The 15576-nt window shown below is 35.9% G+C and overlaps 1 protein-coding gene across 1 annotated transcript in view; it reads right to left on the bottom strand.

The window, feature by feature from the left end:
• The window catches only part of DMXL1 (Dmx-like 1), an 80530-nt gene that overhangs the window by 39266 nt on the left and 25688 nt on the right, over positions 1–15576 (bottom strand). The window contains exons 9-21 of the mRNA XM_009318593.1: positions 14066–14278; positions 13122–13375; positions 12342–13026; positions 11697–11818; positions 11000–11089; positions 10583–10685; positions 8334–8450; positions 6839–7063; positions 4481–6178; positions 3802–3912; positions 2295–2464; positions 1003–1100; positions 133–298 (exon numbers count right to left, since the gene is read on the bottom strand). Of these exons, the coding sequence (XP_009316868.1) occupies positions 133–298; positions 1003–1100; positions 2295–2464; positions 3802–3912; positions 4481–6178; positions 6839–7063; positions 8334–8450; positions 10583–10685; positions 11000–11089; positions 11697–11818; positions 12342–13026; positions 13122–13375; positions 14066–14278 (4052 nt within the window). The remainder of the gene's footprint in view (positions 1–132; positions 299–1002; positions 1101–2294; positions 2465–3801; positions 3913–4480; positions 6179–6838; positions 7064–8333; positions 8451–10582; positions 10686–10999; positions 11090–11696; positions 11819–12341; positions 13027–13121; positions 13376–14065; positions 14279–15576) is intronic.

The raw sequence follows: 15576 nt of genomic DNA, 5'->3' as shown, positions 1-15576 counted from the left end.
GAAAGAGCGCAAACAAACCAGAATCTTCAGGGGTCATACTAATGCAAAATGCAAGTCACAATCAATATATTTGTAAGTGTGGGAAAATAGAGCAGTCTTAAACATTAAAAAAAAAGTTCATTATTTTATTACCTCCACTGCATCTTTTAAGTGTCCTGCCAACAAGAAAAATGCTGCAGAATGTTCAAAACGCTGTTTGCCAAGCAAAGAAAAAGCATTCTTTAATGCTGCTTTACGCCACCTGTCCTCAGTAAAGTTGTTTCCGAAAAACTGTGTCATTTTAGTATCTTTTTGGGACCTGCATATTGAACATAATTGATAAATATATTACATATTTTACTAGATGTATTACAGCTCTTCATTTCCTCAGATGCCAGTAGAATTTTACACAGATCTTTTCATTAGGAAATGCAGAAGCTCTCACCACACTGGGAACATAGGAGGCTTCATACTTAAAAATAACAAAAACTTTAGTAAATACAAAAACTAATGGTATTTTCAGTTAATCTGATACAAACACAGAAAAGCTCGTTTTTCCCAGGTGAGTTCTTAAGAGTAATTGACAATGCAAACTACTTTTTAAAAAGTTTGCAATACTGAATGTTATATTATGAAATGCCAGTTTGAAAGACAGACTTAACTCAGTCCTCTGAACTTAAGGTAAAATATATAACAAACACTTTTCTAAAAGATAGCCATATCATTCCACACACTACACAGGTAGTCCTCAAAAGTAAATCATAATTAAGCAGTGACTGGAATTACAGTAGATTTGAGACTAAAACTTGAAGCTTCTACCTTCAGAAACAGCAACTAAATTACCTCAAAAAATACAAGAAGCTTAAAAACTACCCATTCAATGTAGTGACTAATTAAGAAATCTTATCTCAGCTTTCAATGATAATATTTGTACTTTCTTTGGACTACCATCACATTCAACTTTTTTCCCAAAATTATACCAGACAGTATGAAACTCCATGTAAGAGCTTGCAAGTCTCCTACCTGTATAATCCCCAGATCACAGCCTTCTTTTTCATTGCAAGGTAAAAAATGGCCGCGTCAAGTGGATCATTGTTTCGCTGAAAGGCTGCTTTAGCCACCTGTGAAGACAGTTCAACAGCAAAAAACCAACCAAAATTTAAACGAAACTTAAATGGCATTTCTGTTGCTTCTGGTATCCCATGCCCCACAGTGCTTGGAAGTTCTCTTTATATAGGATCCCTCCTCTCACTATGAGTCTGACATAAGAACATGTGACGATACCACAGCTTCAACCCCTTGTTTTTGTTTGATATCATTTAGCTAATGCTTGTCCAGTTCTAGAAGCTTTTTGGCAGATCAAATGGGAATGCCTACATCTGAAATCAGTTCCTGAAATCCATAACAAAATTAATTTATTAGTTGCTCTGGTAATCAAAGGACAGATGGAGTCCTGAAGAACAGGCTGGGACCAGTCGCAACAGGAGAAAAGTTGTTTACAGGAAATTACTTTTGGAGGTTGGAAAGGAGAAAGGGGTAAGTGGCAGCAAGAATAGCCCAAGACCCATGTAAGGTAACCCTAAATGCAGGCCCAGAATACTTGGAATTTTTTAAATGCAAGGCAAGTAAGTTTCATGAAGTGATGACTAATTGCTGAAGACTGAAAAGTAAAAAGTAGAGACATGCATTTTACCACTTTGTGCTTTGTAGTCAAAGTATCTTGTGCATGTCATTTTCTAGCTCAACACACTTGGCTTTTCCAAGAGCTTAAAACAAGTGATAATGAGGTTAGGCTTATTGCCGCATCTGTGATGATTAAAATACATATTTCCAAAAAAAAAACCCCCCAAAACAACCAAGCCAAAATAAAACAACAAGAAGTTTTGTTATCATGGAAATGTATCAATTTGCAAGACAGATGTACAATATCCTAGTTGACCCCACTTCTGATAGGTTTCTAAGGAGAACCTTTTTCCATAACTTGTTTCCTAATTTTGCTATAAAAAACAACTGTATGCTCAATCTGCATCTTGGACATCCATAATAAGCACTGTACACTGCCACCTTCAAAATGGAATATCTAAAAGCGCAAAATGTACTTCACACTGGAATTTGAAACCTAAAGTACAAAAAAAATAGTTAAATACAAAAGTTCATATTCATACAATAAACTATATATACAAAAAATACAGCACAAAACATTCAGAAACACTGAACATATCTAAAAATTTAAACCCACAAAAATATTAAACAAACACCAGAGGACAGCTGCTTGAAAAAAGTTTGGTGATTTTGTTTCAGAATGCTATGTTTACCTTTTCTATGCATTTCCGCAGGCTATGGATATTTCGAACCCACCATCCTATACCCATAGCTCTGAGTTCTGACCATGTTGGATCTCCTTTCTGCACTGCAGGGAGCATGCTCAGTAGTTCTTCTTCCGCTACTGAATGAAATGCCCAGGCAAAATGACTAGTAGATAAGCCTACATAATAAACCATTAAAAAAAACAACAACAAAGATTCACTAATAAAATAATCCAGAATCTGAAGTAAAGGGGGTGGGAAAGGGAGAAGGGAAGAAGGTTGAATTGTTTGGTTTTGATTGCTAAGTGCATTGCTGATGAGGCAACAGAAATTTAAGAATATTTGTAAGTACTGCATACCAAATATTAAAGAAACCTCATACAGATGAAAACATTTTTTCACTTGCAAACTCTTTATGTAAGTTTGCAAAGAACTGAGTTACTGACCAAAGCTCAAAAGATACGTATAGTGGGTGGCATTAAGATTAGCCGTGATACAAAGTGCAACATACTGATCGAACTTTTCAAAGTTTTGAAAGGTAGGTTCACTATTTTGACTTAGATTAGAAAATGCAGTTTCAGATAATCACAGTAGAAAACAGGTTTGAGGACAGAGATACAGAAGAAAACTGGAAGGGAAAAAAGCACATGAGGAAGATAGCAATTACTAAGCAGCAGCATAGCTGGCTATGGACAGTTGCGACTCTAGTGAGGGCCAGGAAATGCTTCTTTGCAGAGGCACACTCAACTGCACCTCTGCAGATGCCTTGGAGTCACTTCTTACTCTCAGCAATTTCTGAGCTCAGCAGAAGTATCTCAACTAAAAGTATTCCATCAGAGAGCTAACTCAGCAGTACTCTGTTGTGGCAGTCCTGGCAATTCAAAACTCTGATGCAGCTGAGGGGTGACAAGCCACAAGATTGGAAATGCCATCAACTGTCATGATGACTAATGAAAGGGTGAAGAAGCAATCACAGCCAGTCCTTTAGATTTGATTAGTCCTAATCAAATCCACCTCATTCAGTTGTCTGCAACATCAGGTTGGAACTACTTAAAACTATACCAAAGAAAACTATTTGAAATAGTTCATTGGATAATTACAGTAAGCATATGAAAAAAACATTTAAAGTCTGAGTAGACTGTAAGAGATTTTTTTTTCAGATATGTATTAAAAAAACTAAATAAACACGTATTTTGTTTTCCACTGCATTATTCCTGCAGAAGGTTATTGGATCAACATGGTACTAGAAGTACTAGAAAAGCTAGTTCTTTTGGGGAAATAGAAAAAAAATTGAAACTAAAAAATTGTTACGAAAAAAAATCACTTCAGTTCCAAGACCTCTGCCTAAAATAAACCAGACATTTTCTGCTCTGGCATACATTCATATTGAACAATATTTTTTTAAAAAAACAACAAAATAACTCGTTGATTCTGCACAGGCATGTCAACAGCGCAGCAATCAGATGCACAGCTATGTCACTAAGATTAACCTCACCTAAGAAAACACATCACTTACCTTGGTGAAGCAGTTGAGCTCGATGTACAGGAGGAAGTGAAGTTGTTAGAAATGTGTGAAGCCGAACAGCCAATAAAAATTTTAAACCACACTCATCAAGAGTTTCTCCACCTGGAATTAAATATTTATATGCACTTTAGAGAAACTACTAATCGAGTTGCTATTGGGTGTCTTCACAGAAGAAATACTTTACAGTTCTGTGACTACTAATGCTTTAAATTCATAAATATAATAGCTTAATTCATAATTCTTCCCTTCAAGGAAAGAAAAAGAGGAAAATTCCTGAAGTTATTTGTTCTTAATGCAAGAAACAGAAAAAGTGTTATCATATTAAAAAAATCCATAAACTTATTTCTCAATTTCTCTACATAATGCAACAAACATTGGCCATTAAGAAAGTTATCTCTTCAAAAGTGAATTAGAAACAATTATGCTATGTGGACTGACAGACTAACACTAACAGTTAGCAATACAAAATTTGATTTTATGAAAGTCTGAAATCTTGAAACTTTAGTTAAACAGTAAATACTGTGATGGCACAGTAAATAATACAGGCTATACTATGAAACAAAACTATGATGTGCTTTCATGAGCCACAAAAATATTCCAAAATAGGAAAAACGCCCAAAAAAAGGTTGTGAAGCACAGTAGTACATTTAACTTGGAAGAGACAGCTTACCCTGATTTCTGTCTCTGCTTTCTCCAATGTCAGTACTGGTAGTAGATATTGTATCTGCCAAGGCCATCAATGACATTTGCTCCATCCTAGTCAGACCTGGCAAGCTTGAATGAAGCAAGTGACGAGAAAGAACCTGAGCATGCTCTGGTCCAAAGTAAGTTGGGCTATACTGAGAAAGATCAATGACTTTTGGTTTTGAACTGTCTTCATCTGCATCAAATGTAACAAGTTCATCTGTACTTATGACAGTATTTTGAAAAAGATCTTCATAATTGTCATTGGGCATATCTTTTTTATTTTGACTATTTTGATTATTAGACTTCTCTGAACAGGAATGAGATGAATCATCATCCGCAGCAAGCAGAGCATACAAAGGCAGTGGTGGAACAGAGTCTATTTCGATATAGTCTGTAGTCTCAGTTTTGCTGAATGTTTTGGGATCTCTTGCAGTACTTCCACTAGCACTGATGGTCAGAGATCTGAGCCTTTTATCATGATTAGGTTCCGATTCATTTACAGCAACAACTTCGCCAGCAATGCACTTCACCAGATGGGACAGAATGGCTTTTGCTCTACGCACTTTACCAAGATCCATGAGTTCCAACAGTTGATATGGATGGTACTGAGGTAAAGTGGGAGATAATGTATGAGCTGCTTCAAAAAGACCAGAATCTTCCATTTCCGTAGACAGATCACAGGCAGATCTTTTCCCACTAAGTTTCTGTGCAAGGCTGGTCATAGATCTGGTCAAGGTTCGCTTTGGTGGATGCACACCTGAAGCAGCTGACTGGCTTTGTTTCATTAAGCTAGTTATACATGGCATACTTCCACTGTAGGAATCCGTACTAACTAGTTCCTGCTTGGAAGGAGATTGCCACTGGGAATAAACATGCATTTCACAATCCATTCCAACTACAAGAATGCCATCACGCACCCAAGACAAGGAGACTGGAAAAGGAGGTGACCCCTCTACAGATGAAACCAAGTCAACACAACGCAGCAGAACAAACCTAGAAAGGGTTGTAGCCTTCGTACTGCCGCTATGGGAGATTGCTACAATCTCCTTACCATTTTGTTCTTGCATTTTCCCAGACAGCTGACCAAACATAAAAAGTTTTGATCCAATTCCCACTGTTAGAATATGTGAACCATCTTCCCTAGACATCCAATCTAAGTGTACCAAGTGCTTAGTGCTGGGCATAATATTCCCACCATGAGATGGAGAAATGTCTTGTCGGTTATATGCCACTAAATTACTATCAATACTAACACCAGAGTCTAACATGGTGCCTATCTCATCTAAATGAAGAGTCTGTTCTAGAATCCAAGAAGAACCACCTGTAGATTCACATTCAAAAATACTAACATGCATTATAAAATCTTGAGAAAGATGACTATTTTTAGATGTTGCCTGCTTGTATGCTACTGCTAATCTGTTTGTGTGTGCACAGCTAACTTCAGTTGGCCTTCCTGGAACATTAATAGCACTACTACTAAGAAGTCCATCCTCAATCAGTAATGGCCATTCTTCCCACACATAGCTAACATCACTGTGTGCACTATATTCTGGCATGGAAGAAGCTGATGATTCAGTGGTAACTCTGCATCTCCAGAATCGAACTTTTCCATCAGAGCATGAAGTAGCCAGCAGATATGGTGCACGACAAACAGGATATATGGAAGAAGAACTCAGATGTCCTAAAATTAAATAAAATACACTTTTACTGGAGGAAGTATTAAAAAGCGAGTAAAAAAGTAAAGACATTTTTATTCTGTTATAATTTTATTATTCTGAAACAAAAAAAATCAGCATTTCCTCACAAAGAGGGTTGTTTGCAGCGCCTCACAAAGGAGACCTGACAAAAATACTATGAAACCATACTACCCTTTGTTTCCATTTCATGCTTAGACAGGAGTCAAATTATATGATTTAAACCTCAATATTAATATCTACCATCTTTCACAAACAAACAAACATTTTCCATTCAGAAACCTAAAAATCTTTATAAAATATTTTTGGAAAGACTACTGACGGAAGCCTTAAAATTTAAGTATAGATCCTGCAAAAAATTTCATGAATGACTGCAAAACCAAATTTGTGTTTCTATTATTCCTTTTATTGCAAGAATCTGGAATTCAATAAATATTATACCTTAAATAAAAGCTGCATTTTAGTATTAGTTCCAGGATTGAGATATATAATCAGGGGAGCAAGTTATTGCAAACCTTTTGGATCCACCTACAGGCATTTTCATTTTAACAACACATACCAAACTTACTATAACTTTGTTTCTATTTTAAGACCAAAGTCAGAAAGGCAAGGATTCTTTATTTTATTCTTTAAAAACAATTACAAACCTGCTGATGGCTTTACACTTATTATCTCTACTCCTTCTGGCAAACTCAACTCTTGACTATACACCATTCTGGAAGACAGAGTAAGCCAGCTGGTGCTCTGAAGATTTGCTCTACAGGCCTGATACTTTTGAGTGAAAGGTGATTGGATCTTCTCTGGATCTGGTGAACAATACAATTCTTCTGCTTGTGTTGCTGCTTCGGGTGTATTTGAATCTATCTTTTCATCTAAAAAAGTTTGCATTGTTATTTTAAAAAAGTCAATGATTTCTTTTAACCTAAGAAGAAATTTTACTCACCTTAAAAGTTCCAAAAAAACAGATAAAACATGACTTAAAATTTTACTTTCATTTTAATGAAATGCTTTAAAGAGAAATGCTAGCACACCTCAGATTAAATACTTCTGAAATTCTAGAACTGCTGAGAAGTTATAGCTTTAAACTCTTCAGACTTAAAACAATCAAACTGTAACCAGAAACACTAAAACTGCAGACTAAAGAGGTATGTATGTGGTTATCCACGGAAATTAACATTTCATGAAGCACAAAATACCTGCAGCTAGAGAAAATTAAATGAAGAACTCTATGTCTTACCTTACAATTGGGGAAAGGTATTATTCAGAAAAGTTTTGTTAGTATTTGCTTAAAATGTAGGATCTTGGAGATTATGTGATACAAATGCTTCATTACTTTTTTTTTCTCATAAAACTCAACAGTTGAAGTATGAATTTGATGGATTTGGAACATGAAGATTGCCAACAGGTTGGCTGAAAAGCCTCATCAGTAATGTCCTCATCATATAAGTAGATCAGAAAATTTGGATCTTTAGTCTTCTCACCAACTTATAAACTAATTGCAATAATACTTAAAATAACTCAAGAAATTCTGCCTTTGAAAGCAACAGTAAGACCAATTTGGTTTAAATGACAGAAACATGCATTGTAACAGATTCCTCTGATATGTAGTGAATGCCAGATTTACGTTTTCTTAAAAATCTTCAAATGTTAACGGAAAACTACTGAAGTGTATCTTAGCTTATTTAAAAAGTTTTATAGTTTTTGTGGTAGCTTGGTAGTCTGAAAGAGAACCAGCAGATTTCAGAACTTCAAAGTTGTTCGTAAGTGTATCTCTGATGTTTAGGTGCTTCAGACTAGAGTCCAATTTAGAACTTAAGTGTAAACTCAAAAACTGCAGAACAAAAACTTCTGAGAAGCAAAACATCTGAACTGTTAGGCTGTATTAAAACCAGATAAATATATTTGCCCTTAGAATGCACAAAAAATACCAAACTTTGGGCTCAGGCTGAACCCAAAAGCTTCATCATTCTGAAGATTAAGAAGTAATCAAGAAAGAATGGGATGTGACTAAAGCTTGTAATCGAAGAATTACAGATTCTTTTCAAAAAGCTGAAATACGATTTAGAATACACTGAATAGCAGATATATTCGCGAGATAGTCTTTTTTTTTTTAAACAGAAAGCTACAAGAAGAAGGGCTTACCTACTGAGACAGGAATTGACTTCAAATGTAAATGCCACATATGTAGTAATGAACGGTTTTGAGTATACTCTATTACTATTAGGTAGAATTTTTCAGAGAATCCATTCTGCTGATTTCCTGATGAAATTCAGAACAGGAAGATCTTAGGGTTTATTCACCTGAAAGCAGAACTAAATTTTGCTGGCTAGCAAATAATCATATTAAGCTATTACGAACTAATACTGAAATGCAATGACCTGACTACATCCAACTCTGTTATATTAGTTTTCTCAGTATTTTATCACAAGCAATGACGACTACAATTATAGGTACACACATGAAGAACTGTCAATGTTTTCTTTTAGAGAGAACATAATATTTTCCTGAATTTGTTGTGTTTAAAGTTAAATCCCAGAATGTACTCTCAGCTCCACACTTCGTCTTTTACATGCTTGTCTCTTACAGTTTCTTAGCTATCTGTTACTGCCAACTGTAACAGTTAAGACAGTGAGCTATGCAGACATTTGGCCTTTAATATATAAAAAGTATACAAGTTACATCTAGAGAAGAAATGCCATGTCAACAGTTGAGAAAGTCATAGCCTGGTCTAATAGATAGGCTCATCCATCACAACCCAGCCAGACTGACGATATAGTCTGGAATGCACAAGACATACAATGCTTCTTCCTAAGAAATTATTTGCTATAGTTTCACCCCAAGAAAAGACAACATGAGTTGTAATATTAGTAGGAGCCAATTTCTGGAGGGTGCACCCAACCATTCTCCTTCCTTAGCACCAAAGTAAACCCATTAGGACCGAGAGGGAATAGTTAGTTTAATGACCATCTTTCCTCCATGATTCCTCCAACCCTTCTTTAGGTGTGCACCTATATAAAACATCATCAAGAATAAGCTCTATTTGCCCTGTGGGTTTGACAGTGGGTTGCTTATGGTACTGTAGAAAAACGCAAGTGCATTTGTTCTTTTTTTAAAAACAACATGAGCTAAATACTTGTATGCTTTATTAAAGAGCAAATAGTGGGGATTTTCAAAACTGAAGAGCTTTAAAGTACTAGAAAATACTTTCAAATTAGAATATATGTGAATGATACCCTTCTAATTTATAGATTTTCAAAGCGTTCATTTAGCCCAATTTCTTACATGGCAACAATCCATATAGACCTCCAGAACACACACAGATGTATACAGTTGCCCTTTTCTAAGATCAAATAGCTTCCATATTTCTTTTAAAGTCCTTTCTGTACATCATACTCAAGATGCAAATGTCCAACAAATTTATGCTGTAGGGTAACACCTCTTTTTGTTCCCTATTTTGTTCCTAATTTTCAACATCCCATTTGCATTTTTTGACCTCTAGTGAGAGTTGGGTTGACATTTTCATAGATTATCTCCATTACTCCAAATCTTTCTCAACTAGAAACAGCTAATACAGAATTGATCACTACATATATACAGTTCAGGTAATATTTCCTTAGGTGTCTCCCTTTTCTTCTAACAAAAATAAATTTTGTGTACCAAGTTATTATGCAACATTTTGACACTGTTGCATAACTTTGGTTCCTTTTATTTAGCATTCCCTTTACTACTGCAGATGACTTCGTATCACAAACTTTACTCTGACCCTTTTTTTCCACATTATGTCATTGGAACAGAACAAAAACAAAATTGAGATGCCTATACAACACAACCAATGACCCACTCCACCAAGGAAAACTGATCATTTATTCCAGAGCAATTCAGATCTGCCCGAAGACCTACAAATTCACACACTACTCATAGTACTGTATTTTATAGTTGTGTTTTGGGGGATTTGTTTGGCCTGCCATTTATTATACAACGCAAGGCCTGAGGAACAGTATTTAGCTGATGTAAAGAATGGACATCCATCATGAAAGGACGCAAGTAAGCTTTGTCTATGTCATACCCTACAGCTACATGCTCTACATTTAAAACCCTTTCCTCCTTCATGTAAGAAAGGTATCAGCAATGGAATGCTTAATATAGTACATGATGGGTATCTCATGATTTAAGCTACTTTATCTAAATTTGGTTGCACACTACTCTTAAAGGAAGTGAAACACCCATGAGTTTCATTAGACTAGATTTTCTTCTTTGGTGTATAAAGATCTCAAACAGAGTAAGGTATTTGACCTTAAAATGCTAAAAGCTATATAACAAGTTCTTTTTCCTCTGTGGAATGAAAAATACAATACTTTGTCTTCAGTGTTCTATGAAAAAGAATTCTTTACCAGAGTCTGACAAATTGTTCTTCTTTTCAGGTGTTTTCTTCTCCTGGTTATTTAAAATGAAGTCTTCTTGAAAAACATGGAATAACTGTGTTTTCCTGCCATGCTAAGAAAGTGAAAACACACACAAGAAGTGAACATCATGGAGTGTACTGTTTAAGATTGCTCTCTAACATGGGAGCTTTTAACTTGACTGTTAGGTTATACACATCAGTGAAAGATTTCTCAACAAAATGCACCTTCATTACTCACTTTTTTCATTTACAGGTACTATGAAATCAAAAGCAAGTATATGTCAGAGTCAGTCTTTAAAATACCTCATCTTTACCTGACAGAGAGCTAAAGGTATAGCCTTATTATTATTAACACTTTTTAAACAAGCTAATCATGGTATGAAGTGAGTACAGAAAAAGGTCTTACAAGCTCAGCGATAGCATCCAGCTCAATGATACATCCTGGGCGAGCTGTAGATTGCTGACTTACGATGTTAAAAACTTCACCAACATATTTCTGTTTAAAAAGAGTTAGGGGGATGGTCTTGTTAACTCAGTTTTGTGCATTTCTGTGGTACAGCCAGCTAGGTAGGTGCAACATCACTAAGCAAATGTTAACTAAAGCATCAAATATACACTGGTTGCAATCCACCAAGAACACAGATAACATTCCCAGTTTTAACAAGAGCCACAAAGAGTTGGCTCTTGTTAACAAACAAACAGTTGGCTCTTTGTTAACTCTTGGTTAACAAACCAACAAAGAGTTGGTTTTGATGGCTGAAAGGCAACAAGGACTTGCATCTCTCATCTGGAAAGCCTTGCATTCAGCAGTTTATTGTGCTTTCCCCAAGCTGCATTGTCACCTCAACTTTTCCTTAGGATGGACAACGCACACACGCAGTTTGTTGCTCTGTTATTACGTCTTGTAGTGCAAGTGTTTCAGAGGTATTTCCCAACCAAGCATTGACCTGCCTCAACATGCAGTGTTTCAGATTAAATGGAATGCAGTATAACTACAATGTGAAATCCTCAGCAACCAGCTTAGTCAGTTACCAACAAGCCTGAAACTAGCGCTACTGAATGAAGTTCCAACCTCCAAAAACTCGAGACAGCTTTTCACTTACAGAAATTTCTGGACTGGAGAGCTCACACAAAAGTTTCTTAGCGTCTATTACAGCTTGGTATAATCTCAAATGCTGTCCGTCACTAGCCACAAAGCAGGCACTTGGAGAATTACAGTATGCACCTGAAAAATAAGAATGCAAAGTGATGAAATACTCAAACACCAAGTTGCTCCCTTTTTTTGGCAAGAGGAAGTTTTGACATTATGAATGAAAACAATGTAGTGTAAGAAAAATTCTCTCATTAGTTTCTGTTCACAAGCAAGAACTACAAAGTTTAATGCTGCACTCAGCAACCAAATTTAAGTATATGAAAGGAAATGAGAACCCCATTTGCAATCCAGAGCAAAATCTATCTCTGCTTTTAAGTGTTCCACACGCTCTGAAGTATGCACTAGCATCTAAGAACTTTACTGCATTAGCTTCTAAAATATCAAATACATAAAAGAAGGCAGAAGAACACAGCAATTCTTCACACAGGAATAAACAATTTCCAAGTATCAGCTTGGAAATTTTGTAAAATAAAGGACCCATGCTTAACATTTTTTCCAACGCATTCAAGTATATCTACATTATCTATTTAATTGCATTATTAGGTTATATTACTTTTACTCAAGAACACTTCACAAATCAGGAAACCAAACTCACCAAGGCAATAGCTGGGTATAAGTGTGGGCAGCCATGCAACATTAGAAAAAGCTGAAACATGGAGAGAATTGATCCGAGCAAGTTCAGAAACTCCACCAGAAAAGGACAAAGGCCCAACAGGGTCAACTCTCCAAAGAATAAGTTCACTGTAAACCGCATTGGGATCCTGGGATGTTACATCTGCATTGCCTCTACTCTGAAGTCTTACTGGTGACTCCTGAGACTTTAAAGAGTCATTTGCCTGTTTTGCATTCTCAACATCTGGTGAAATTAGAGCATTGTGATGTGAGGTTGTAAGCAACAGTGGTAATACTGAGTGGCAAGCCAAGTCATTAAGATGAAAACGGTGACCACAATATCGGGATTTATGTGAAATACTGAGTACAGTGGAAAAAGCAGATTCCTCAGCAAAACTCACTAGCCACTGGTTCAATGACCCATCTGCATGTTTGGAAATCATCATAACATTGGGCGTGAAGATACTTAGTTTTAAACTGTTGGTTGATTTACTGTGTCCTGAAGAGATAAGCATAGATGAAGATCGTGTAAGGCCAGGAGGCTTTTGTTTGCCTTGTTGAATAGCTAAGTCAACATTTTTGGTACAAGCATACATCACTATACTTCTGCAAAGAGAGTTTGCATCACCCGTCGGAAATGCAACAGGAATTCTTGAGACAAATGATACCTGGAATTTTAAGGAAGGGAGAAAGAATATTAAAGTTATATTCTCATCATACTTCTCACTGAATAACAATGCATAATCCAAATAAAATGAAGTACCTGCACCTGGCGAAACATGCCAGGCTGGTATTCATCTAGCCAGTCCACATGCCATACCAGCAGTGAACCATCCATAGGATGTATACTGAATAGCATGTCAGCATTTTTACTCCATTCAGAAAGTAGTACTTCAATTTCATGATCAATAATAGCAGAAGATAAAGGAACAAGGCTCGAACTTGGACTTGTTCTCTCATCACCCAGTTCCTTCTTTTCTTGGTTTCCTTTTTGTTCATCTCCATTTTCATTAACTTCTAGAACACACAGATATATATATTATATTCAAAAGCAGAAGTATAGCAAGCAGTGTTATTTAGGTATTGGAGCACATTTCAGGCCTTTTCTAAACCACTCATATAAGCACAAATTTAAAATAATTAAAATTTTAACCAGAAATCCTCTAGTGGACCTCAGTCAATGACTAACAAACAAAAATAGTTTCTATTGCACCTTAATTTTAAATACTTTTATTTTTCCCCATTTTATATAAATTTTTGCATGCATAGGCAGAACAAAAGCAGTCATCTCCAAACTGTATATATTTAAATTATTTGACTATACTATGTTATAGAATAAATCTATTTAAATTAGGTGTACATTAATATTAAAAAAAGAAAATTAATTCTAGAGGTTGCACCTACTCCCTTAAACATGTTAAAATAGCACACTTTCATGCAAAGGCCTCCAGGTCAGCCTACATAATACAGTTTTCAGCATAACTCACTCAAAATCTCTGGAACAACCATAAACAAATTCAGAATTTCTAGATACAGATTTTTAAGTCACTTAGGTACTTCCAGAGTAAGGGAAGGAAATGCATGAAAATGCTACTGTAATCTGTCTGTATCCTTACATGTCAAATTGCCCACCTCTTACTTCACATGAAAGAACGTTACAAATTGTGTTGTAAAATGAAAGCCATTTGTCTATGGTAAGAGTTTTACCTTCTACGGATCTGCTATCCATTTGGTTAGATTCCTCAGTGTTAATCTCAGGAGAATGATGTTCAAAACTCTTTTTAAGTTGTTGTAAAAATACTTCCATGGATAAGGTAAAATGAAGTTCTTTATTGTTTAGCCAGTGCACAACAAAAGGTCCACTTTTTTCTTCATTTTCACCAAGACTCAAAGATGTGATAGAAGGGAGTAGAGGAATATCTACCAGAAAAAGATGTTGACATTTTTGAAAACCATGTAGTTTGGTAAAAAAATAATTTTAGAGAAAATGTTTTTAAGCAGAAACCCTACCATGAAAAAAAAAAATACATTAAGTGTATTGCCACTTGTCATTCATTTCATCAACATCATCTACTTTCAGTATTAAATTGCTTGACTGTTACCACAAGAGATGTTCCACAGGGTGGTTCTTTGGTATGCTTACATTAGGATTACAGTATGGCCCTGCAGTGTTACATCTTTGTGATGTAACACTGCATGTGCAGGTTAATTTACCTTGTCTTTTGCTACTACAGCTCAGTATGAACCAAATAATTTAAGCATAATTTCCCAACATTTAGTCCACAATGGAGGCTGCAGTAAGTATACACTGTAATCAAGGACCACGTATTACAGGGCTTACACTAGCACAGACTAGTACAGTGACTCTAACTCCATCACATAAAGCCAGGATTTCTGATTCCTATAGATTCCATTATTATTTTATATTGCCCTGTGGTGCTACTTGGTGTCCCAAGTGGCTATGAAAAGTAAAGCAGTAATCACAAAGTAAGTGACAGAAGCAAATATCAGAATGCTGCAGAGTAACATCATCTAAATTAAGTGTAGCTAAAAAGCAGCTAGGTGATTTACTGTAATTTCCTCAAATGGGACATACAGCAGCATGCTAAAAGCTCAACCTGCATTTAATTTCCACCTAGAAGTCTCCATATATACTCATCTCCTTCTGCTCCCTATTTATTCAGCATTACTTAAATTCCATGCCCTGGGAGACAAAATATTTTTTACTCCAATTCTGTTTTTTTTCCAAAGCCAGTGATGGCTTTGAATTACTTACCCTCCAGTCTAGCCTAAGAAAATGATAACTGAGAACACACAGATAGAAGAAAGGACCACCATGACTACCAGCAATTTTGGTGTGGGGAGGGGACGCAGCAGGGAGGGGGGCAAGAAGAGCACAGAGTATTTAAGAAACACAATTAGCCTTTTTAGGAAGGCAGACTAATGCCAGTCTCAAAAACATTGTAATACATTTGGCAAAAACAGAACTTGGAAGGAAGAATTCTGTTGATCTCTCTTTGGAAGACGAAACTACAGCAGACACGAATAAGAAGGTGAACTGTAAAGATGACTTTTCAGATTATATTATAAATCTATGTACTTTGAGTATACACCAAAAGATCGCTAAAGAAATCACTTCTTTTCCCCATTCTCCTACCTCAAAACGACCAACTTCTAACTAATGCTCAGCTCGGGACAAAATCCTTAGTGAATTTCTG

Source organism: Pygoscelis adeliae, unplaced genomic scaffold (genome assembly GCF_000699105.1).
Source record: "Pygoscelis adeliae isolate BGI_AS28 unplaced genomic scaffold, ASM69910v1 Scaffold192, whole genome shotgun sequence".
NCBI classification, from domain to species: domain Eukaryota; kingdom Metazoa; phylum Chordata; class Aves; order Sphenisciformes; family Spheniscidae; genus Pygoscelis; species Pygoscelis adeliae.
The sequence above is the reverse complement of the archived record's forward strand: the minus strand, read 5'-3'. Positions and strand labels throughout refer to the sequence as shown.